Raw genomic sequence first — 22631 nt, 5'->3', positions numbered from 1 at the left:
AGCAACGCGATGGGATGATGCGATGGGATGTTTTGTCATGCGCGGAATGCTGCGATGAAGCGGCGGGATGTGGCCCACACTCTGCTCGAATGGTTGTTAATCACGACTGGATTGCACCATATTGTCTAACTGCATCACAACTCGTGCGCCTCGGCGCTCTGCCCAATCGAAAGGGCCGGAGAGTCACAGCAGCTTGGTCAGGAGGAGCAAGGCTCCGGCAATCGCAGGTTGACGACGGTAAATCAGGAAAGTCATTAAGCGCTCGTTATATGCCCCGTGGAATACATAAGATGTCCCATTGCCAGAAATCCTGCTGTTGCTCCTTTGAAACAGTTTTAATTCAACCCAACTCACAACTTCGAGGCCGGCGTCGCTGCGCCTGCCGAAGTGATCTCGTTATACAGCAAGCTATACGCTTTTGTCAGCAACAAATCCAGGAACTCGACGAACGCATGAAGGGACAACGACGTACCTCGTCAAAAACTCTGCGTAATCCTCGCCAGTGACCTGGCTTGCGAAATACTTGGCCGCCAACTGGTACTTGTTGCCCTTTGGTGCCTTGGACTCCAACTCCTTGGCCTGCTCCTGAAGTAGCCTGAGGGAGTAGTCCTTGTCAACCTTCTTACCGTCCGCAGTCGACACGCCGTGCTTGACCCATTGCCACAGCTGACTGCGCGACACCTCGGCCGTTGCCGCATCCTCCATGAGGTAGTTGATGGGCACGCAGCCGACGCCGCGCAGCCACCCCTCCATGTAGCCCAGGCCGATGTTGAGGTTCTTGCGGATGCCCTCCTCGGTGACGGAGCCGGGCACGTTCATGTTCAGCAGGTCGTTGGGGCCGATGTTGACGTCCTCGCGGCGCACATGCAGCTGGTTGGGCGTCGGCATGTGTTCGTTGAAGACGTCGGTTGCGATCGAGGCAAGGGCCGGGTGAGCGACCCAGGTGCCGTCGTGACCGGCGCGCGCCTCGCGGAGCTTGTCGGCCCTGACCGAGGCCATGGCCACCTCGTTGGCCTTCGGGTCGTTCTTGATCGGAATCTGTGCGGCCATGCCTCCCTTGTATTTTGTTAGCTAGCCAGCAGCAACGGCAAGGATGCAGGTTGACTCACCATGGCGTGGACGCCTCTCCTGTGGCAGGTCTTGATGAGAAGCTTGACGTATGCGTCCATGAAGGGCACGGTCATCGTCACTGCGGACCGGTCGGGCAGCACGAAGTTTGAGTTCTGACGGAAGCGCTTGATGACGCTGAAGATGTAGTCCCAGCGGCCACAGTTCAGACCTGAGCTGTGGTCGCGGAGCTCGTAGATGATCTGTCGCCCGGGGTCAGTACTGCTAGTGTACAGTCACATGTCAAAAACTCACCTCGTCCATCTCAAAGGCAGCCATGATGGTCTCGATCAGGACGGTGCCCCTGATGGTCCCCCGTGGCATGCCAATGTAGTCCTGGGCAAGGTTGAAGACATCGTTCCACAGACGGGCCTCGAGGTGGCTCTCCATCTTGGGCAGGTAGAAGTAGGGGCCGGCGCCGCGCTTGACGAGCTCCCAGGCATTGTTGAAGAAGTAGAGACCGAAGTCGAACAGGCCGCCGGAGATGGGCTCGCCATCGACGGTAAAGTGCTTCTCTTCCAGGTGCCAGCCACGGGCACGGGCAATCAGTGTGGGAAGTGTCCGGTCGGTGCGCAGCTTGTACTCCTTCTCGCCCTGCTTGAAGTCGACCTGGCGGCGGATGGCGTCGTAGAGGTTCACCTGGCCGTTGACCATGTTGTCCCACGTGGGGGCACTCGAGTCTGTTCCCATCAGCGTCAGCGTCGGCTACGTAAGGATTCGGTTGAAGCTACCTTCGAAGTCGGCCATGTACGTCCACACGTCGGAGTTCAGGGCGTTGACGACCATCTTGCGGTCGGTCGGGCCGGTGATCTCGACACGCCTGTCGACCAGGCCGGGGGCAGGCGGCGCGCCCTTCCACGCATCGTTCTCGCGGATGTGCCTGGTCTCGGGCAGGAAGTCGGGGAGGTTGCCCTTGTCGAGCTCGGCCTGGCGGATCTGGCGGCGGTCGAGCAGCTGCTTGCGACGGGCATTGAAGGCGCGGTGCAGGACGGCGAGAAAGACGATGGCATCCTTGTTCAGGATCTTGCGGGTCTGGTCGTTGAGCGGGCCCGAGATGTTGACGTCCTTGAGGACAGCGGCCGGGTTGGGAGCCGGGTTCGCCTTGGCCTGGGTGCCGAATTGGACTTGGGCAGCCATGATGATAGGTGTGTCTGACTTCCGGAAAGCGCTCTAGGTGGTGGGTAAGGAGGGGCTGAGGCCTGAGGAAGGGTTAGGGAACAGTCGTGATGCAGGCGCTGGGGGCGCGAGGCGTAATAAAGCTTCAGGTGGCGGCGCGACGTCACAGTTGACCTCGGGTGAGCAGAGGGCGCCATGACTGGTCGCGGCGGCGCCCCGCGACGATGGTGTGGTTGCCCGGGACAGGTGCAAGCTTCCCTCGGGCGGAGGGGTCGAGAGATCGGCTTGTGATTGTGCTGGGCTGCGATTGTGGGGAAGGCCTAAGGCTGGATCCGCCCGGTTAGTCCTGGCCCGCCCGCCGGCCCCCAGCTTCCCCAGGCCCGGCCACCGATCGCTGCGCCCGTCCAGCGCCGTTGTCGGTGGTCTGGCTGCAGCTCCTCTCCACCTGCACGATGCCCGCCGGCAGCAGCAGCAGCAGCAGCAGCCTCAGACCCGGCGCCGTCCCCCGGGCACGCAGCCGTCGCAGGCCGCAGCACGGCGGCAGGCAGGCGTTGTTGGAGGGCGAGAGCCGGTGGGCGCCGAGCATGAAAGGGATTGCCTCGGACGGCCAAGTCCGACAATACCCGGGCCCCCCTCGGCCGCGCTTCCGTTGCAGCGATAGAGAGCCTCTGGGCCGGATACGTCACTGGGTTATCTCCCCGAATGCAGTATCGCGAACCCAACGGCACCGACGCCTGCTTTGAGCTTCCTTTTCCCCAAGTCTCCACTGCGCACACCCCCTATAAGTGTGTCGCCGCCGCCGCGCGCCGTCGCCGAAGGCTGGTTACTCGATGCGAAATCGTTTGACTTCCTGCACACCCTCCGCCCTATCGTCGTCCAACCGCGTTTTTTACTCGATGCCATCGAGTCACCCTCGACTGTGCTCTCGCTACGAGCCGGCCTGCGCCGATATGCGCCAACACCTGTGGAGAAGTCCATCTGCGGACGCCGTTATCTCTGCTGCGCGATTCGAACGGCGTGTAGAGTTTCTTCTTTTGCGCTGCCGCAGTTCCGTTCGCGCAATGCGGTGAGATTGCGGGTTCATGATACAGGTGGAGCTCCGCCTTCTCAACACCTCAGCCAGGTTGCACGGGCGCGCCCTACTCGAAAGCCGTGGAGTCCGTGGAGTCCTTGCTCTCTGTCGAGATCCGGTATCGGGCGTCTTGTGTGTGGCCTTATCTTTGCACCAGGCTGTTCGACTTTTTTTTTTTGAGCTGGCGAGCAATCGCTGCCGGTCTTCAAAAGTAGTTGCCGCTCTTCTAAAGCCGCCTATATCCGGCACACTATGATGTCTCTTTCACGACAGCTGTAACGCCCGGTTTGGCAACTCACGGCCTTCCTCATTAGCAAATCAGAGCGCAGATCTCACCCCACATCCTTGCCCGACCGAGAGCCGGTGCGCCTTCCGCCCGAACTGCCCGGCTTTGATGTCCCTGCAGCAAACGTCACCATGAGTGTCAGACGAGTTAAACTCGGGACAAGACGAACCGCCTCTTTTCTGCCCAGACTCGCACTGGTGCGACTGCTGCTCCAACCCCTTACTTCTGCGTCCAGTCTGACTGGCGCTCAGCCTCGCGCCCTGGCCATTCAGTGTCCAATTACGGCTCAACGCATGCTTGGCCCATTAGTCTATGCAACTCTCCGTGTGGGAGAACCGTTGTCGCTGCGCCTGTTTACTAAGCTCTCTTTTCAGCTGTCTTCTGTATGAAAGCCAGATCTTATACCCAGTGCCGCGCTTCCGTTTCTGAAGAGGGTTGTTGGCAATAACCGCAGAAACGGCCATCAAAAGAGCCGGGTTGAGGATACGAGTACATGCGGCCATGTCTTTTTATTCCCCCGTCCTGTTGCTCCACACAACCCGCATACACGCCCAGGAATGACCTGCAGCGACCGTTTCAATTTCTTACAGCTTCTCCGTAAGATGTGGCTCTGTGTCTAACTTTTTCAGAGCCTGCTTCACTGCCGGTAGCTTCAGGTGTCAGGCAGCGGGTTGGTACGACATGCGTTTGCGGTACATGCTTCTTGACTCGCTTGTTGCTGTCACACCTGCAAGCCTGCTTTCGTTTTCAAGCATGGAATTCTTGCCCTCCATGTTCCTTCTCTAGCCTGTATACCTCTTTCTGATTGACACTGCGTCGTCGACCGCACTCCCAAACTCACTTTCCAAGCACAGCAGTTTGATGGACGGCTACATGCTGCATGCAGCATGTAGAATTCAGACATGCCAAGCACTGAATCCGGAGCCAGAACATCACTTGAATCCCTGGAGATAGCTGAATGTGTTTTGGTTGGTGCTACTGATTCCCAGAGCCCGCACACGTCTTGACGGTTCAGGAGATGAAACCACTTCGAGCGCAGGCCCAGCCCACAGCAGCATCCTTGCACGTAATGTTTCCAGGACATAGTTACATCTTCCCATCCCGCTGTCGTCTACCTGACTCCGCCGCAAAGTACTAGCCCGCCCATTGGAAAACCGCACCAATTCATCAATGGCAGCTCTTGAGTCCGGTCTTAACCGTTGCCAATTCTGCTCTGCCAACGCTTCCCAAGCATATGTTTGCGCAATGGCTCTGACCATTGGCAAAGTGACTACAAAAGTCCGGAAGTAACCATCAAGTCTGGAACAATGTGCAGCTTCGCCTGACTAAACTCCTCACCTGCAGCTAAGAATATCAGACTCATCATTGCCTTTCCCGCCACTGCCGGTAGCTTTATCATAGATCGCCGACACACTGCATCGCCGACGTAACAAGCCTGATCCCGGACAGTTGGGTTGCGGCTGACGATACTACTTAGCCTTTTACCATCCTCTAGTCAATGCCCCTACTAGCACATATAAATGAATCGGCTCAGTCAACCGAGCCACAATCCCGCCAGTCGCGACAACGACAAGCTACACCGGTAGTCTCATTGCCGTAGGATCTCTCAGGACTCCAAAATGGACATGCTAAAACGATAAATCTCTTACCACCACCCTCATCGTTCTAATCCAGCTATGCTATGGTCAAAGAGGGACCCGCTTGCACTAGATTAATATATCCTCGATGCAATACAGTCATAATAGCTTACCTTTCCTACCGAGGTCATCCATCTTACGCAGACAATTTTATGCATAGCGAGCCATAACTTTCCACCCTCTTTTAAGCCCCCTTCAATTAGTGCCATAGCGGTAAGCGCCATAATTTATGTAATGCGATAAAAACCAAAGTGCTTCCGTGAAAATTCAACCGGTGGATATACCAACCAATTTTTTAACCTCAACTTTTACAGTCCGTTGCTTACTTATTCCAATATATAGAAGGAATCTTGCGTGAGCTCCATAAGTATCGAAACCAGTGCCCGAGAATACGGTTTGCGGGCGCCATATTTCTATGACTAATTATCTTATCTGGTAAATGTATAGCATTTCTTATTTAAGTATATCATACATCCATACCTTGATAGGAAGTACAAGTCTCCGAGACATTTGGCATAGTTGGGAAACCTGAGAACGAAGCGATGGTAAATTGGGTGCCGATTTCCTGTGTGACTGGTGATTTTTGCGGTTGCGGCTGATTTGCATACGCACGCTTCCGTCCTTAAAAGGGTTTCGAGCCCATGATTATCAGTTGCGGGTACCTGTTGGCCGAAGTACAACATTAATGCTGTGTAATCTATCTTTAGGGCCAGCCTAATGCTAACTACAGCCTAGAAGATGATCCCTACACTTTAGATAATGTATGCAAGTTACAATTAATCTGTCCAGAGTCTTCTACATTACGTTAGGGTGGCGTACATCGGGCGCACTACCGTGACCATTCTAGAACCTCTATCTATGATGTTATCCGAAGGCTGGGTTCTTGCGGCTGGGAGCCGCCAATCCGCAAGGCAACTTGTATACCGCATGGTCAGCATGAGATTTATAAAGTGTCCGTCAGAGGGAACAGTTTGATGAGAAAGCGCCAACCCTCATAACAGCCATTGAATATCAAGCTCATTCGTTTTGCTTGAGCATCGTTCTTTGATTTCTCTCCACATACCAAATTCTGTTTCACGCTGCTAAAATGCAGCTCATGATCTCACTCCTCATTTCACTGATGTATTTCTGAGACCTTGGATTCACTCATCCGGGGCCACCTGAATCCATCGATAGCCCTAATGCCATCTCACCCTCGAAGTCATCAAGTATCGGCTGCGTATTGGAGGCCGTCTATCCTTCGCTGCTCACTTTCCCTGAGGGTTCTGTGATATGGACAACAATCACGATTGAGATCCTCATCATCACTTACGTTGACGTCGACGGGCATCAGTCGTACACTACTGAGCAAATATCGGCTACGATCTCGACTACGGAACCTCGTGGTGCTATACCAATACCGACGGTATGGTTCACAAACGGCTTGACACTGTCAGTATCGGGTGGTCTACCTTTAGCTGACCCGAGTTGGCTGACAGCTCCAGTACGTATGGCACAAACTACTCTTCATTTGATCGGATACGATTCGCAACTTCACAGAAGGGGGACTTCGATTCGCGATGCGGCCTGACTTTCGAAACACTGTCACTCCAGGCTCCCATCGTCTACCCAGCGACAACTACAGATGGTTCAGAGACAGTTTCAGCCTTACCTTATCCAGTCTTGCAGTCTCTCATTCCGACAATCACGTCTACATATCCTGATGTGGATCCTGTGAAATGCACCTTCGGCAACGCTTCCCAATGTCAGATTGTTGGCGCTCGCGGCTTGGTACATCCTTCGCAGATAGGAACAGGTAGTTCATCGTGCACAACGCATGCAACCAATCCAAATTCAACGCCAGTTTTCGTCCCGTATTACACTTCGTCAATCACAAAGTCAAGAACAAAGAGCCGTACGGCCACCTCGAAGTTTCCCAAGAGCATTGGGCGAAGTACCAGTGAAAGCCTCAGAACATCATGGCATGGTTCAGGTCCCTTCATTTCATCTTCCACCTTGACGCCACTTGCAAACCGTCCCAATTCGATATACACGCACCAAGGCGGACGCTTTACGACTTCATCGACCACTACTACAACCACAACAACCAAAGTCATCACCGTGCCGACTTTCATTTCTAATACGAATTCTCCCCTTTCGTCAAGATTCAAAACGCTCCCACCATCCTGCGGCATGACCGATAGCTCGTGGTCCCTGTCAGATTGTTGGCAATTTACATCGACAACGGTTACTACAGCTCCCGGTCCGATGCCACTTATCACAAAGGCAACACTTACAGACGCCGAAAATAAGACAAAGCACGTTACTCGTCCTCTGTCGAATTTGAAGCCCAGTAAGCCTTCAGATACGAATCTTGGTCTCACTTCAAGAAGCAATTCACTTCCCGTGAAGTCGCAGTCACCAAACAAAAGCCATGTGGTAGCCTCATTGCCACATTTCTCTTCGTCAGGTAGCCACCAATCGACTTCAGTAGTACCATCTATGCCTCGTTCCTCATCTAGCGTCTCAACAGACTCTAGATAGTGGACTAATGGTGTTGCTGGCTCATCTTCACTTGAAAACCCAGGCTCCAGGACGCAAACCAGCAGTGGCGCAACCCCATCAACTCTGGAAATTTTGGAACCTCCCCAGTCTTCTCCTCATACCGCTTCAACGCCATCAATATCAGGGGATGATTCTGGGCCAGCAAAAGCGTTGTCAACTGTGCCCGGGACTTGGCTTGTGTCCGATAGTCCAGCCGTTGAACATAACAGCAAGCCAAAGCCATCAAAGAGCATACCATCTCAGAAAACTACGCTTCCTACACCCTCGTTGGGTATCCCAGTCGGTGTACAAGGGCCACCATCCACACAGCTATCTGCAAGCTCCCATGAAACCACTATCGCCACTATTCTGCCTCCGAAAGGGCTGTCATCTGCTCCCGGAACCTCACTTGTTGTCGACAGTTCGACAGCTAAGCGCACCAGCAAGCCACCACAGAGTGTACGAGTTCAGGAAACCCCATCACCTACACCTACTTCCAATGACCCGTCCATAGTACACGATTCATCAGGCACACAACCAACCACGGGCCCTGATAACAACCACAGCCCTACTCCCAACCCAGCATCATGGCACTCATCCACTTCCATGCTGGTGGTCATTGCTAGCAGCCGGTCCATACATTCTCAAAACCCCACCACGCACGACAGCCCGTCGCCGTCGTCGCCATCGCCATCATCAAGCACCGCCAGCAGCCAGGCAACCACGACGACGACGACGACGACGACAACAACCACCACCACCCCCACCACCACCACCCTCCCAGAACCCAAAGACCCCGGATCGTCCTCCTCCCCCCCTTCTCCTCAATCCACCAGTACCACCCAAGCACCAACGACAGCAAGCGTCGGCATCCAGTCCGTGCCCTCCTCGCCATACTCTCCCCCCTCCCCTCTCATCGCCGACCGTCAATCCAGCCGGCGGACAGACCACCCTCAGCACCCCCACCAGCAACAGGGCCTCCACCATGATGGCGGTGGGCGCGACTATCACCACTACTCGGCCAGGGTCCACATCTGGCAGTAGTGGCGGCGGCGGCTCTGCTGCATCAGCGCGAGGCGAAGATGGGACTACTACTACTGGCGGCGGCGCCGCTGGGGCCGCCGGTGGGGCCGGGAATGCAAGTCAGATGACGACGATAACGAAGACGACATGGCGCGGAGGAGGCTCGGTTGCGAGTACCGGCGCTAGTGCTACTGCTGCTGCTGCTGCTACTGCTGCTACTGCTGGTACTAGTTCTTCTGCTTCTACGGGTGCGGGTCGACGAGGGATCGTCGCTACGAACGGGGTTTGGGCACTTGGCGGAGTGGGGTGGGGGGTGGTTGTGGCTGCTTTTGGGTGGTGGTGGTGATCGCTGGGGGGTTGTTAGTCACTCGTGGCGACAGACAGCGGTCAGAGACAACGCGGTACGGCGTCGGTGTCAGGAGGAGTTCGAATATTGTTCTCCATGTAAAGCTGTTCGGGCTGGCGCATGATGCAGGGCGCGGTGGGATTTCTTATCGGCGTGTTGTGTGTGTGTGTGTGTGTGTGTGTGTGTGCTACTGGGGTTCGGATACGACGAGGCAGCTGAGATGGATGTGAAGTCAAACGACAGCCTCGCGTGCGCGCGAAGGGCAGGGCGACAATCACGAGCCGGTTGGGGTTGGTTGGTGGTGATCTGCAATGCTTGACTGATAACGTTATCATCATCCTCGGGCCGCAGGGATTATTGATGGATTGATTGATTGAGGACATTTGCGATCCAGATAGCGCCATAAGCTCATGCGTGAAAGAAAGAAAAACACAAGGGCGTGCGCGTGACCAGCGGGCGGGCGGGCCTTTTTTTTTTTTCTCTCTCTTCGCAGATCAGCGGTGACGGGGATGATGGGGCTTTCATTCACACAGTGCTGGTGGTGGAAGCAAAACGGTGGCGCGGGCCGGCTGGCTTACGGGAAGCGCATAATATTAGACGAATGTCAAAGAATCCACTTGCAATAAATCGACCAATGGGGAGGAGTGGTCCGAGGAGAAAAAGTCCCACTTGGCGCACGTCGTCGATCCGCACAAGCCTAACTTTCGCTGCACCAAGCGCCAAACCATACTGCCTTGACGCCTCCATCTCCACCGCCCCGGTTAGCTTTGCGCCTCAGGCTTGATAAGCAAGGTACACGGAGCGGACAGCTGCTGTGGCGAGGCGGTCGAGCAACGAGCAGCAGTAGTGTGAGTCAGTGGGTTGGTCGACGCCTCGCCTTGGCTCGCTTTTCTTTCCTTTTGCTCCGCTGTCCCTCTCCCCCGCTTTCCCCGCGCCATGCAATAATCCATCCTCACAGGTGGCCAACCAAGGCGGGCCGGGGCTCGTCTCCGACGTCGGAGATGGGGCCACTCCCACCCCATCCGCAAACACACCACCCACCATTCCCGAAGGAGTCTTCTCTCTTTCGCACACCGCACTGGGCTGTGTGTATTGTGGGATCTGCGCCGCGCTAACGCTTGTAAGCACCGCCGATCACATTGACACTGACCGTGTGCCGTGCGGCTGGGCAAAAGAGAGAGAGAGAAAGAGAGAGAGATGCGTGATGCGTGATGCGTGATGCGACAAGCATTTGCATTCTCGGCCCAACGTGGGTTTGGAGGATCAGCAGGGTGCCTCTTTTTGTCAGCATCCCCGCGAGAAACGGACAAGAGCCTTGTGCCTTCGATTGCGAAATGCGCACTAGGCTGCACCTGCATGATGCATGCTTGTTTATTGCTTTTGCGGGATGTGCTCACTGAACCAGCGAAACCAATGCACATGAGAAGCAAGCTTTTCCTGCCGGCTGTCTGGCCCGTGGCCCATGGTCGTTGATGACCTCTCTCTTTTCCGCGCAGGGCAATAATCGTGCTTGTCCAATGTCTCTCCTACCTACCCCGCGTGCGACGTCATGCGCCTTGTGGAAGCTGTGCCGCGCCGAGTGATGAGCCCAGCAACATGGCGCTGCTGCTGAAAAGCCAGTCTGGTGATGAAGGACGACCAAGGTTGCAGGTTGTTTGCGATTCTCGAGCCCGACTGCAATACCAATCTGCCAGGAATGTGGAAATCAAGTGGCGCCCGACCACGTAGCTCACTTTCCAATATCTGCATTACTCGCCTCATCTCTTGTTTGACGATGCGCCACGTTTTCATCCTCACCGGCCCACATGCTGGAAGGAATTGCCAAGGGCGAAGAATCCCATCAGCTCTCGGTATTTGGGCGGTGCAACAGCACACAGCCAGCCAGCCAGCCAGCCCGCCAGCCCGCCAGCGCACAGCCACGCTTGGTCGGTGCCAATGTGTTTTTGCTCCAATTATTCCCCGCCCCAAGCAGTTGGCATTCCCCACACGACGACGACGCGCCCCCCTCGCCGCGAACATGCGATGCTATCGTGAGAGGGCTAACGCAGCACGTGAGCCGGCTGCCGTGTGCTCCACACACCAAAAACGCGCAGCAAAAAGAGCAACCAACCAACCAACCAGCAAGGCAACAACAACAACCCCTCGGCGGGCCAGACCGACCAGCCGCCTGTGATTGATTCTCCCTTATTCTTCTTGCAGTCGGCCGAGGCTCGCGAACCTTGGCCGTTGCCAGGCATCACGCCAACATCACCTTAGCACCACCAGTAGGTACTCGTCGTGGGCTGTCCACAGGGAAGCTCGCGGGACCCCAGCCCAGCCCAGCCACCCACCCCTGCCGGGCAAGCGATCAAGCGGCAGCAACGGTATTCCGCGGCAGCAACGGCAATCCAACGCCAAGGGCAAAAGCTGCCATGCTGCATCCCTGCGCTTCCGACTGGTTACCTGTTTTTTTTTTTTTTCCCGTTTACTACATGCCTTGCTTCGATTGCGAAACTTGCGGCTTGCAGCTGCGGTCGGTGACGACGACGACGACGACGAAGTGTCATCGCCAATATCGATTTTCTGCTGTTCAGCTGACGCGTTTTCGCGTGGCTGCGCGCGCTGCATTCCAACTTAGCCGTTCGTTTTAATGTTGGCAGAGCAAGCCGGCCGGGGCTGGGTTTTTTTGCCGTGCCATCTTTGCTTGCGCCGGAGAAAGCACGGAAAAAGGCGGGCGCGGTGGTGATTGATGATGATGATGATCGTTAGGGCTCGGTTTTTTTTTTCTTGCTTGCGCCGAGCGGTAAAAAAAAAGCTGCGGCTGAGACGACGACGATGATGATGATGATTATTGATGATTGATGACGCGCTTACGGCTAGGTACCCGCAGGCATCCATCATCTCAGCAGCCCGGAGCAACGCACGACCCCAGTTACAAATGGGGGTCGTTCTAGAGCTCGGCCCTCTGACGACGACAGGGACAACAAACACTCCCGGTTCCGGCGGCTGCACGGCCGAGTCGCGGAACGAGATATGGTACGGAGTCCGGATAGATGGTGATTTGCTCGGCCGGCCTTCTTCTGTTTCGTCCAGGGGAAACACGAGGGTTGTGCGCTGTGCAGTGTGCTGTGCTGGACGTGACGACGACGCGACGCGCACCGCCGTGTGCATACAGCAGCGGCAGCGGCGACACGTAGGCGTAATAATGAGTCGAGGTCGGCCATGTTATGAGGCGAGAGCAGGCGTGGCTACCTTCCCGTTCAAGCAAGTGGGAAAGTGGTACCCGGGCGCGTCGCTTTGTAAGCGAAGGTGCAGACGACATGAAGATTCACCTTCGTTTTGATCGAGGAAACAGCTGTAGTAGTGCCGAAAATATGCTTTCTTGCCGTCAGGGTATCTAATGTGCGACAATCCCCCTCCCCTCTCCCTTCCGTGAGTGCTTGCGCACATGTTTGCTGTCTAGTAGAAAACAAAAAACTCCGTATCCCGAATCCCGGATGGTCCCAGAAACGCCATTGCCCCTCTTTCCGATGCGAACACCCTTTCCCGCCCCTCCGCCCCAGCCCGGCATCATGCATAACAAACATGTATATTAGACAAAGGAAACGTTTCAGTCGTCGTCCGGGGACTGCACGCAATTCCAGTCTCAGGATATTGATCCCCAAATCTAACCTCCTCTTGCGACGTTGCGCAAATCTTCCCCCCGCGCACTGGCCCAAATCCGGTCCATGCCCCTCTCTTTTTTTTGCTGTTCATCCGTCCCGCTCGTCTGCCTTGTGACAAGGGGATGATATGGGCATGGGGAGCTTGTGGAAGACGTGGGTGGCGCAGGGAGCGGTAAGCCTCAGCCCCCCCTTGGATCAAGCAACAAAGGGGTCGGATCCTTTTTCGCGCCGCGAACGGGGGCCGTTCTTGTGCGACCCGCCAATCCGACGCAAATGTTCCCAAAAATAGGACCATTGCTGACGAGGCCGGCCAACTTGGCGGTACACCATTCTGTGGTGTGTTGAGAAAAAAAATTAAACACTTTTTGTTCCCTGGTCAACCACTTCAACCGCTTTTGGCGGGAGTGATCGTAGTAGTACTGGCAGGCGCGTCTACCGTGAGGCGCACGCAAAAGACTTTGTTCAGGCCGGTGGCGATGAGATCGCAGACAAAACCCCCGCAACCGAGTCATAGGACGGCGCCGGTGCGGACCGTCGTGGTTTGGCGGGAATGGTCGTGGGCCTTGGAGCCGAAGAGCGAGGCCAGCTGCTTGCGCACCTTGGAGTTGCGGGAGCTGATTTTGGGGCGGGCCGTGGCATCCCCCTTGTTGCCGGCGCTGTTGCTCCGGCTGCGCGGCCGCAGGAAGTGGTGCTCGCGGCAGGCGCTCGGCTTCTCGACGACGCTGACGGCGCCCTTCTTGGTGAGGGTCAGGGCGCGGGCGCGGCCCAGCTGCTTCGGCTCAAAGTCGACCTGCACGATGGACGTGGGCTCCGACGAGGCGCTGTTGGGGCGCTCGCCGTTGACGGCCGAGTAGTCGGCGAAGAAGTGGCTGGTGCCGAGCGTGTTGTTGTCCGAGGGCGTGTCGGGCGAGTCGATCTCCTGGACGGTGATGGTGCAGTCCGAGGCGTTGTCCTCCTCCTCGTAGGGCGGCAGCAGCTCGTCGTCTTCCTCCTCTTCCACCTCGACCTCGTCAAAGTCGGCGGTGAGGATGGCGTTGGTAATCTGGCTGGTGGTGGTGATGGGAGCCGGGGTGATGGCGTCCGGGTCTTGGGCCAGCAGGTCGGCGTCCATGATGTGCTGGATCTGCTGGCGGTAGCGCTGGGCCATGGTGAGGCGGTACTGGTCCATGGGCGAGGCGTCGTCCGAGACCTTGGGGGCGGGCGAGGCGGCCATGAGGGCCAGCTGCTTCTGGGTGTGGGCGGGCAGGTTGAGGACCATGCCGGGCGGGGAGGGTCTCATGGTGGGCGAATGTTGTTGTCGTGGTGGTGGAAGTGGTGGTGAGCGGGGGTGGGTTTGAGTCGAAGCGGGTTGGTTTTGGTGGTTGCCGGAACCAGCAGGCTTGTTTGCAAACGGATTGGGGGTGGTCGGGGAAAGTGGACTCTTATGTGCATGTATGATGGCAAAGTTCAGGAAGCCGTGGGAGACTAGCACGGAATTCGGGAGTGGCTTGTGATTGCTCGTACGGAGCCCGGGGCGGCAGCGGTCAGCAGCTGACTCGGCGGGTGCGATGGGCGCACAGTCATGCTGCTAGCCCGACCCACGTCATCTGCCGGCGTCCTGTTTCGCGCTCGCCCAGGCTAGCAGGATTCTTTGAGAGGCAGCCACCAGCCCTGGCCGGGGCGCGGTGCCGATCCGTGCGATTCGCGGTTGGGCTCGCGCCGTTTGCTGATTGCCAGATGCGTGCTCGGTGCTCGCGGCCTCGGGCTCCCAAACGCTCCTCTGGCGCGACGCTAGCAGACCCTGGCGCCAGAGTTGGAGCAAACCCACACCGCGACGCAGCCACGGTACCGCGCATCATCATTATTTTTGGGTGCCTCGTCGCTCGTCGCCCGCCCTCCGCCCGCCAGCGGATGCGCGCGGCAATGGGCAATGCGCAGTGGCAGTGAAGAGCGTCTCGTCAGTTGCGCGTCGGCACCGGCCCAGCTGAATGCCGTGCTGGAGCCGCGCCCTGCCGCGCCCATCCAGCTCTGCTCCCGCCCCCGCATCATCAACCGCCAGCACTGCTGCGCCTCCCAACCCCGACACCGACTCCGCCCGCCCAAACCCGCCCGTGCCTGCCGTCGCCCGAGAGCTGCGGGGCTGCTGGGCACGACGCCGGCCAAAGGATGCTGCTCGCGCCCGAGCAAGCAGCCTCGTCAGGCGCAGATGGGCAGCCTCAGGCGCAGATGAGCCCGCCGCCACCAGGGCCGGTGCTAAAGGGCGGCCTGAGAGCCGCCTTTGACGTGGCTAGCGAGGGCGTCTCGCGCAACCAACTGCGCCCTGGCCGCCAGCCGGTCGAGCGGCGCTAATTCGGACTCATCAATCTCTCCAATGCGCGACTACAGCCCTGCGACCGCCCTGAAATTACCCAATCCCAGCGCCTCCAACCTTCCTGAACGCCGCAACGTCAAACCGCTCGAAGCAAGCTCGTACTATCGTGGGCCGTTGAGCTTCTTTCTCCGCCGCCCTCATTGGCCGCCGTGGCAGGGCGCCTTTTGCGCCGTGAACGGCGGCTGCTCGAAACATCAACACCGAGCCGCCTGCATCGTGTGTCTGCCGATACCGCGCGCGAATTCCAACCCGCGACTTCCGCGACTCCCGCCATCCGAGTTTTTCCCTCGTCTCTGCCGTTCCTCATTCGCCCAGTCTTCTCCCACCTCAGCTTGTCCTGTGTTCCCTCTGCCGGTGCCTTTCGCCGTTTCCATCCCCCGGCCTCGTCTCCTTTCATCGAACCCTTTGATTTTTCTCGCGCCGACCCCTTTTCGGCCACGCTTGGCGCGTGAGCCAGCGCACGCAACCATCTTCACTTCCCCCTCGGGGGCTGCGGAGTGCCGTGCCTGAGACGTGCGTTCGGTCCCTAGCCATATGCCGCTTCTGAGACCGGACATTGTCTCAAGATGCCGTGACCGAAATCTAGAACACCATATTACCATCTTTGTCCTGCGCTCCGACGACCTGCTTTCGCACGGCCTTAACACTTCGCCGTTTTGAAGATCGAGGGGTGCTTTGCTTTACCGTGCCTGACGGTTCATGCGATGCCTCCACCCGCGCTAGCAAACGTCTTCAGTCTAGAAATCCTCTAGAAGTGAAGTTTTTGCTAGTCAGCCCTACAGCCTCATCTCAATCGGCCAGATTGCAGTGAAGGGCATGTCCTCCGCGGTTGCATCATACTACGTAGTAGGGATGCGGGAGATCACCACTCGGTCCGTTCTCGGCCGGCCATTACGCCTACCACTGTGCCACCAACGCTTTTTTAACCTACCATCACCACTGCTCACCATCTTCTCATGCCTAGTAGAAGAGGATGATTGGCTCGCTTCCCAGCCACCAGCTAACACCCTGTGGCTGATGGCCCCCACGTTTCAGCTGCCAGGGGAAACAAAGCTCGCGGCTCCCCGCCTCACCCCTTCCGCCCCGCCAACTACACCGTACCCTCTGGTCCAGTTCTTGCACACACCATGCGACTGTTGAATACGTCCACTCTGACCCTGCATTATTTCCCGGCTGACCCACCGCCCTACGCCATCCTTTCCCACACCTGGGGTGACCAAGAGGTGACCTTCCAAGAATGGCTCGCGAAAGACAGGGACCAGGCCATCCAAATGAAAAGCGGCTTCCTGAAGGTTGAAAGCTTCTGCGGGAAAGCCGCCGAGGCAGGCTACCAGTGGGCGTGGGCTGATACCTGCTGTATCGACAAGTCCAGCAGTGCCGAGCTTTCTGAGTCCATCAATTCCATGTTCCGCTGGTACAGATCTTCATGCGCGTGCTTCGTCTACCTAAGTGACGTCTCCGATAACAGAATCGCCTTGGACAGCGAATTTGCTCAGAGTCGATGGTTTACAAGGGGCTGGACTCTGCAAGAGCTCATTGCCCCCGCCACCGTCATCTTCTACAGTAGAGACTGGCTTCACATGGGCACCAAGGGGGATCATTACCGAATAATCTCTTACATCACTGGCATCGGCAAACGCAGCCTCCTCCGTTTCCAACAAGACAGATCCGTCAGCATCGCCTCCCGCATGTCCTGGGCGTCGAAGCGGCAAACGACGCGCCTGGAAGACACAGCCTACTGCCTGATGGGCATCGTCGGCGTCAACATGCCCCTGCTCTACGGCGAGGGCCACAAAGCCTTCCAGCGCCTGCAGGAGGAAATTATGAAGGTCTCCGACGATCAGTCCCTCCTCGCCTGGACCCCGCTGGAGCCCTCGCCGGCACCCGACGACGACGCGCGCGACCAAATCTGCCACGGCTACCGCGGCGTCCTCGCCGAGACGCCCCAGCAGTTCTCGCCCAACATCCGCAACCGGCGGCCGGCGGCCGGCTTCCACTACTGGCGCACGCCGTACATGATGACGAACAAGGGCCTCCAGATCAAGCTGCCGCTCGTCCCGTCCGCCTCGCACAGCAGCACCGTCTTCCACGCCATCCTCGACTGCACCACGCGCGAGCCGAGTTCGCCCGACTACACCGTCTTACACGGCGTCGGCGTCCCGCTCGTGTGCGTCTCCGACGACGGCACGCAGTTCGGCCGCGTCGAGGGCTGGCCGCTGCGCACCTTCGACTTCTCCCGCCGCAGGACCGAGGGCCTCATCCGCCAGATTTACATCCGCCAGCACGCCGGCCTCCAGCCGTGGGTCCCCGCGCACTTGCTTTTCCGGCGCGCGCGGAACGATGAGTTGGCTAGCTCGAGCAGGAGCGTTTCCGGCCAGTCGGTCGGCGAGGTGGACGATCCTCATTGCGAGGTTGTTCGCGCTGTCACTGTCGAGGTGTTGGTGCTGTGCGGTGTTTATGCGTTTTGCGGCTGCGTTGAGAGACTCGTCGGTGGCGTCGGGCTGGCTGGGGAGGCGTCGACGAAGCAGCGTTTGTCGACGTCGACGGCGCTGGTATCCCTGCTGACGTACGTCTATGTTAGGCCGCATTTTCGAAGACTTCCGAGGGCGTTCGGCGAAGGAAGAGGGTCCCTTGGCCCGGTACGCCGTTTTGTAGATCGCCGCTGGCTCCGATCAAGTCCTTTCCCGTTTGCGGATTCTGTTGAACATGCGATTTATCAAGTTTTGACTGTATGGCGTCGTGTTTACGTACGATGTAATACGTTCGTGTCGCCGTGCTCACGGGAGGTGGCGAAGCCGGTTTGGGCAGTTGTTCTTCTGTTCTTGCTCGATGCTGCCTTGCCCCTTGTCGACCGCTACCTTGAATCGATCCAAGGAGATCTGTTTACTTCTGTTCTCGTTGTTGCGATACCCATATTGGTGCTCGAAGATATAAGTAAAGGCGAAATTGGCCCAAGGGCGTCTGTTTGGACATTGCTGCTTACTAGTAGGTAGCTAGGAGAATCAAGGCATCAGAGAGAAGAGTGCACAACACGCAACGGAATTGACGATGACATTTAATCAAAAACTCAGATGGGTAGGTCACCAAAAGTGTCGAATGCAATGCCATCTTTCCGAACTCCCATACCCGGTCGCTGCATCCTCAACCAGTGATAGCGAGATATCTGGAACCAATGCAGCCTTGGAAAGAGAGAAAAAACATTGTCAGGCTGGCAAAAGAACGACGCCGCACTGAAGTTCAGTACCTGGTTGGCTTAATATTTCTGGCATCCTCTCTAATGGACATCCCTCCCTCCTTCCAACCCTGCCCATCCAACGTGTCCTTCAGCAACAATATTTCTCTCCCATTCCGGCCCCTCGACAAACCTAATCTTCCCCACTCACCCTCCCTCCCCATCAGCAGCCCCCCTTCCCACTTTCTTACCGAAAAAAAAGCGTCCACGGTCCGGTTTCCCCTGCAGCATGAGCATCCATCTCCGATATTTAGAATCCCTAAAGTTTAATCTTCGTCGCCATCGCCATCCATCACCGCCGCCGCCTCCTTCTCAATCCACCAGTAACGAGGATTTGTAGAATAAAACAAAAAGAGGATGTCCATTCACATAGCATGGACGCCACTACCATCGCCGCCGCCGCATTCGAGGATGACTGACGATTACTTACTTTAGTTCGCCTCCTCCTCGACCGACGATGATAAAAGCTGGAACAAAACGGAACCACAGCCAGTCACGAAAAGAAATCCGTCTTGAAACAGAACACTGAAGCAAGTATGCCGAGATACGATATACAGCACAGCATGCCGGCCGGCAGTGGGTGTTGTTGTAAGCCCTCCGCTGCAGAGCGGCGGCGCTTGTTGCAGCAGTTCGGTGCCGCCTTCCTGCTTCGCTGAATCCACGGGTGCTGATGGCGGAACGCGGTGCGAAACGGCATTCCGTGGATGGTGAGTCGAACGCGGAGGAAGGAGTAGTGGGAATATGCTTTTCGGCAGGCTGACTTGTGCGGAGTAGCGCACTTGGGATTGGAGCACGGCTTTCACGTTGGCACGGTTGGTTGTTGCCTCACCATTGAGCTCTGGAAGGCTCAAATTGGCAATAGCTTCTTATCAAGGCTATTTCGTGGGGTTTGTCGTACGTAAGTGTTGATGTCGTGACGTTGGTCGACTATGATTCCCTGTGAACTCGACTGGATTAGCCATCATAGACTGGGAAACGCTCTTGCAAATCATGACAAATGATGATACCTTGGCTTCAGTCCTATCTCCCTCCAGAAAACCAGGAATCGAGTTTGGGGAAGAAGCAGATGCGGGTTTGAACGACCGGATACCTTGCAGAATATGGGGTCAGGATGACAAAGGGCTTGCTTCCTGCATCTCTTTAGCATCACTCAGGTTTTACGTTAGGGTTGAATATAAGTTGTTTCTTTCAAAAATCTCGGTGTGACTAGCCAGCTAATGGCTGGGCTGAGGCCGTTCCGAGGCATTGTGCTCAGAAACGTGCTGGATGAAGTTCACTGAAAGCTTTTCACGGGGAGACTGGCCGCTCCGAACACATAGTGTTTGGTGATTGAGGTCATGATTTCCTGAATATTTTTCAATACATTTCCTCCATTGCTGCTGTTCTAGCTGCTTTCACTGTCTACCCATTCATGTGTGCCGCGGCCCATCCATTTCCAAAATTAGTTCGTTACATAGAGGTCAACATACTTGTCGACATCCATCTGCTCCAACTTGCTCTGATCCTGGCCAAGCTCGACCAGCTCCTTGACCCTCTGCTCCGGGTAATGGGGAGCGAGGTGAGCCTTGTACTTGTTCAAAATGTGAGGCTTGGCCTCCTCTCTTCTCAGCTTGTGGCCCAGCGGGGCCTCGACTCTCTCCTCATCAAGAACAGTGCCGTCCTTGAGAGTGACGGTCAACGCGTTGGAAATGGTGCGCTTCTCAGGGTCGTGGTAGTCCTTGGTGAATTGCGGGTCCTCGACGCAAGAAATGCGCCTACGAAGAGATTCAACCAGCTGCGACGTAGCAGCCTCGCTGCCGTCGGTGTAATCGCTCGCCTCAAGACGGTTGAAGACGAACATAGTCGCAACCATGTACTATAGATTGTGTGAGTGATATTGCCAACGAATGCACGGGTAGCGACATACTTGAACGCAGTGATCACGGTCGGCAAAGTTGTCCATTGGCTTCAGCTGCTTGTCGATGATGCGAATGCAGGCCTCGTGAGTCCGGTTGGTCACGGACTCGATGTCCTCGGCGGTCTTGCCCATGGCCTTCAGTTTCGAGTTCAAGCGCTGAGCGGCCTCGATGGCAGTCTGGGAGTGGAACTCGGCTGGGCAGGTGAGTGATTTGTTCGCAATTATTTTCTTGGGTGTAACGTACCAGGGTAGGAGACCTTGAACAGGACATTCTCCATGATGTAGCTACCGTAGGGCCTCTGGAACTGGAACTTGCCACCCTTGAAGTTGACGTCGTAGAAGCCCCAGGTCGGGGCGGAAAGCACGGTCGGCATGCCGCCCTCGCCCTTGAGAACCTTCAGGACAAGGTTAACAGCCCTCTCGCAGGCATCACCGGCAGCCCACGACTTGCGGGACATGGTGTTGGGAGAGTGGCGGTAGGTACGCATGGACTGGCCGTCGACCCAGGCCTGGGTGATGGCGTCGCGGGTCTGCGCCTCGTTGAGGCCGAGCATCTTGGACACAACGGCAGCCGAGGCAAGCTTGACCAGGACGACGTGGTCCAGGCCGACCTTGTTGAACGAGTTCTCGAGAGCCATGACGCCCTGGATCTCGTGGGCCTTGATCATGGCCTCCAGCACGTCCTTGACCTTCAAGACCTTGCCATTGCCCAGATTACCACCGGCGCGGTTCGTGCGCGAGATCCAGTCTGCGACGGCGAGGATGGCGCCCAGGTTGTCGGAAGGGTGACCCCATTCCGCGGCGAGCCAGCAATCATTGAAATCAAGCCAGCGGATCATGGCGCCGATGTTGAAGGCACCATGCACGGGATCGAGCTGGTAGGGGGTGCCGGGCACACGAGTGCCATTGGGGACGGAGGTGCCCTCGACAACGGGGCCGAGCAGCTTGGTGCACTGGGGGAACTCGAGAGCCTTCAGACCGCAGCCCAGGGTGTCGAGGAAGACCCAGCGGGCGGTGTCGAACTGTGGACGGGTAAGATTGGAGAGAGTGAGGTAAGCGGAGAGGAGGATGTGCGTACGGCGAGGGGCGAGTCGATCTTGAAGTTGTGGACATAGCTCGCAATGTCGACGACCTCGGGGTCGAATTCGTTCTTGCCGGCGGGCACGGCGGTGGCATTGTCGCTCTTGGTAGGCATGGTGGTGGCGAACGAGGCTCTCGAAATGCGGGAGATGATGGGCGGGCGGGCGGCTTGAAGCGCGACGGGACGGAGAGCTCTGGCAGAGCTTGCGAGAGCTGGCCTGGGGCGGAGAGTGCGAGCTGCTTGACGGCAGAAGCTGCTGGTGAGGGCGGACATGACGAATCAGCACGGCTTCCAATTGACCTGTAGAGCAATTGGAGAGCGCGACGAACGAGGAGGGTACCGGCACAAAAGGTTCGTCGGGGTGAAGAATGAAGTCAGTCTTGCAACAACCTGCAGCCGGCCAGCGTCGGCCTCGCTGGGTCGGCAATGGCGGGGTCCCTCGGCTCAGCTACTCCAGATACCTGGCCCGAGCTCGAGCGGAACAGGGGAACAGCCGCGAATCCAAGGCTTGGTGCGCGCAATAATGTCAGATTTGTCTGCCTCAGCTCTGCGGGCTGTCGCACCGGGCGTCTTGGTGCGGTCTGCTCGATGGCTCGCGTTTGGCTGGGCGGGTACGAAGGGCTGCTGTGGGCGGACAGGACTGGACTGGCGGCAACGACTTTGCTGGCGCCGGAGTGGCTGCCCATAGCCTCGGCCGTCTCGGTCGGACCGCGCCTTCCGCTGAAACATGGGGAAGGAGGCGGCGGCACGGCGGGGAGATGGCGCGGGCACAGCTCGGGGGAGATTAGATGGTCTTGTCACCACGTCGGCCCTCACTGCCCATCGCTTTCTCTCCAGCCAGCGTTGCCACTCGAGCCTCAGGGGCCCGTCGCAGCGCTCCCCAAGCCCAGGGAGCCGCATTTCCTCCCCTGCACCGACCCGTGCCTCGTCCACGCGGCCGGTACCACTCACCGCAGCGCTCTGGCGCCGTGTCGCGGGCCCTCTGCCGGTCATGGGATGGCCCACGGATATATACCAGCTACAGAATACGGAGGCACTCCTTCACCGTGCCGCTTCCGTGGACATCCACCCCGCCCTGGAGCGCTCCAAATGGGCATTGGTCGGCCGTCACCCCCAACGCACCTCTCAATGCCCGCTGCGGCCCCGTCCTGATCCTCGATTCCCTCGACGGAATGCGCGGCAACCAATGAGGCTGTGGCTGCACATGGGTCGCACAGCCTTCTGTTGCACCTGCAACGGCCGGGAACGAGCAGCACGATATTCCCGACCACTGCTCAGGCCAGCTCGATGATTGGCAGCGCTGCTGGAGTCGATTGA

The 22631-nt window shown here is 57.4% G+C and overlaps 5 protein-coding genes across 5 annotated transcripts; 2 read left to right on the top strand and 3 right to left on the bottom strand.

The window, feature by feature from the left end:
• Positions 1–350: 350 nt before the first annotated feature.
• On the bottom strand, positions 351–2244 carry BKCO1_9900021 (malate synthase; the record flags this gene model as incomplete). Its single annotated transcript, XM_020280088.1, has 5 exons — positions 351–408; positions 473–1056; positions 1110–1310; positions 1363–1787; positions 1839–2244. 5 exons carry the CDS (start codon positions 2242–2244, stop codon positions 351–353), a joined length of 1674 nt encoding a protein of 557 aa, XP_020125235.1.
• A 6103-nt stretch (positions 2245–8347) lies between these two features.
• BKCO1_9900020 (uncharacterized protein) lies at positions 8348–8785 on the top strand (the record flags this gene model as incomplete). Its single annotated transcript, XM_020280087.1, has 1 exon — positions 8348–8785. The coding sequence occupies one exon, from the start codon at positions 8348–8350 to the stop codon at positions 8783–8785; it is 438 nt and encodes a 145-aa protein (XP_020125236.1).
• A 4477-nt stretch (positions 8786–13262) lies between these two features.
• Positions 13263–14033, bottom strand: BKCO1_9900019 (putative phospholipid-transporting atpase iib; the record flags this gene model as incomplete). The annotated part of the gene is made up of 1 exon (XM_020280085.1): positions 13263–14033. The coding sequence occupies one exon, from the start codon at positions 14031–14033 to the stop codon at positions 13263–13265; it is 771 nt and encodes a 256-aa protein (XP_020125238.1).
• Positions 14034–16231: 2198 nt separating this feature from the next.
• BKCO1_9900018 (het domain-containing protein) lies at positions 16232–17759 on the top strand (the record flags this gene model as incomplete). The annotated part of the gene is made up of 2 exons (XM_020280084.1): positions 16232–17633; positions 17686–17759. The coding sequence occupies 2 exons, from the start codon at positions 16232–16234 to the stop codon at positions 17757–17759; spliced, it is 1476 nt and encodes a 491-aa protein (XP_020125237.1).
• Positions 17760–19777: 2018 nt separating this feature from the next.
• Positions 19778–21587, bottom strand: BKCO1_9900017 (2-methylcitrate dehydratase; the record flags this gene model as incomplete). The annotated part of the gene is made up of 4 exons (XM_020280083.1): positions 19778–20191; positions 20243–20427; positions 20478–21255; positions 21312–21587. The coding sequence occupies 4 exons, from the start codon at positions 21585–21587 to the stop codon at positions 19778–19780; spliced, it is 1653 nt and encodes a 550-aa protein (XP_020125240.1).
• Positions 21588–22631: the final 1044 nt, after the last annotated feature.

The sequence above is a fragment of the Diplodia corticola genome (assembly GCF_001883845.1).
Source record: "Diplodia corticola strain CBS 112549 chromosome Unknown scaffold99, whole genome shotgun sequence".
In the NCBI taxonomy this organism is placed as follows: domain Eukaryota; kingdom Fungi; phylum Ascomycota; class Dothideomycetes; order Botryosphaeriales; family Botryosphaeriaceae; genus Diplodia; species Diplodia corticola.
The sequence above is the reverse complement of the archived record's forward strand: the minus strand, read 5'-3'. Positions and strand labels throughout refer to the sequence as shown.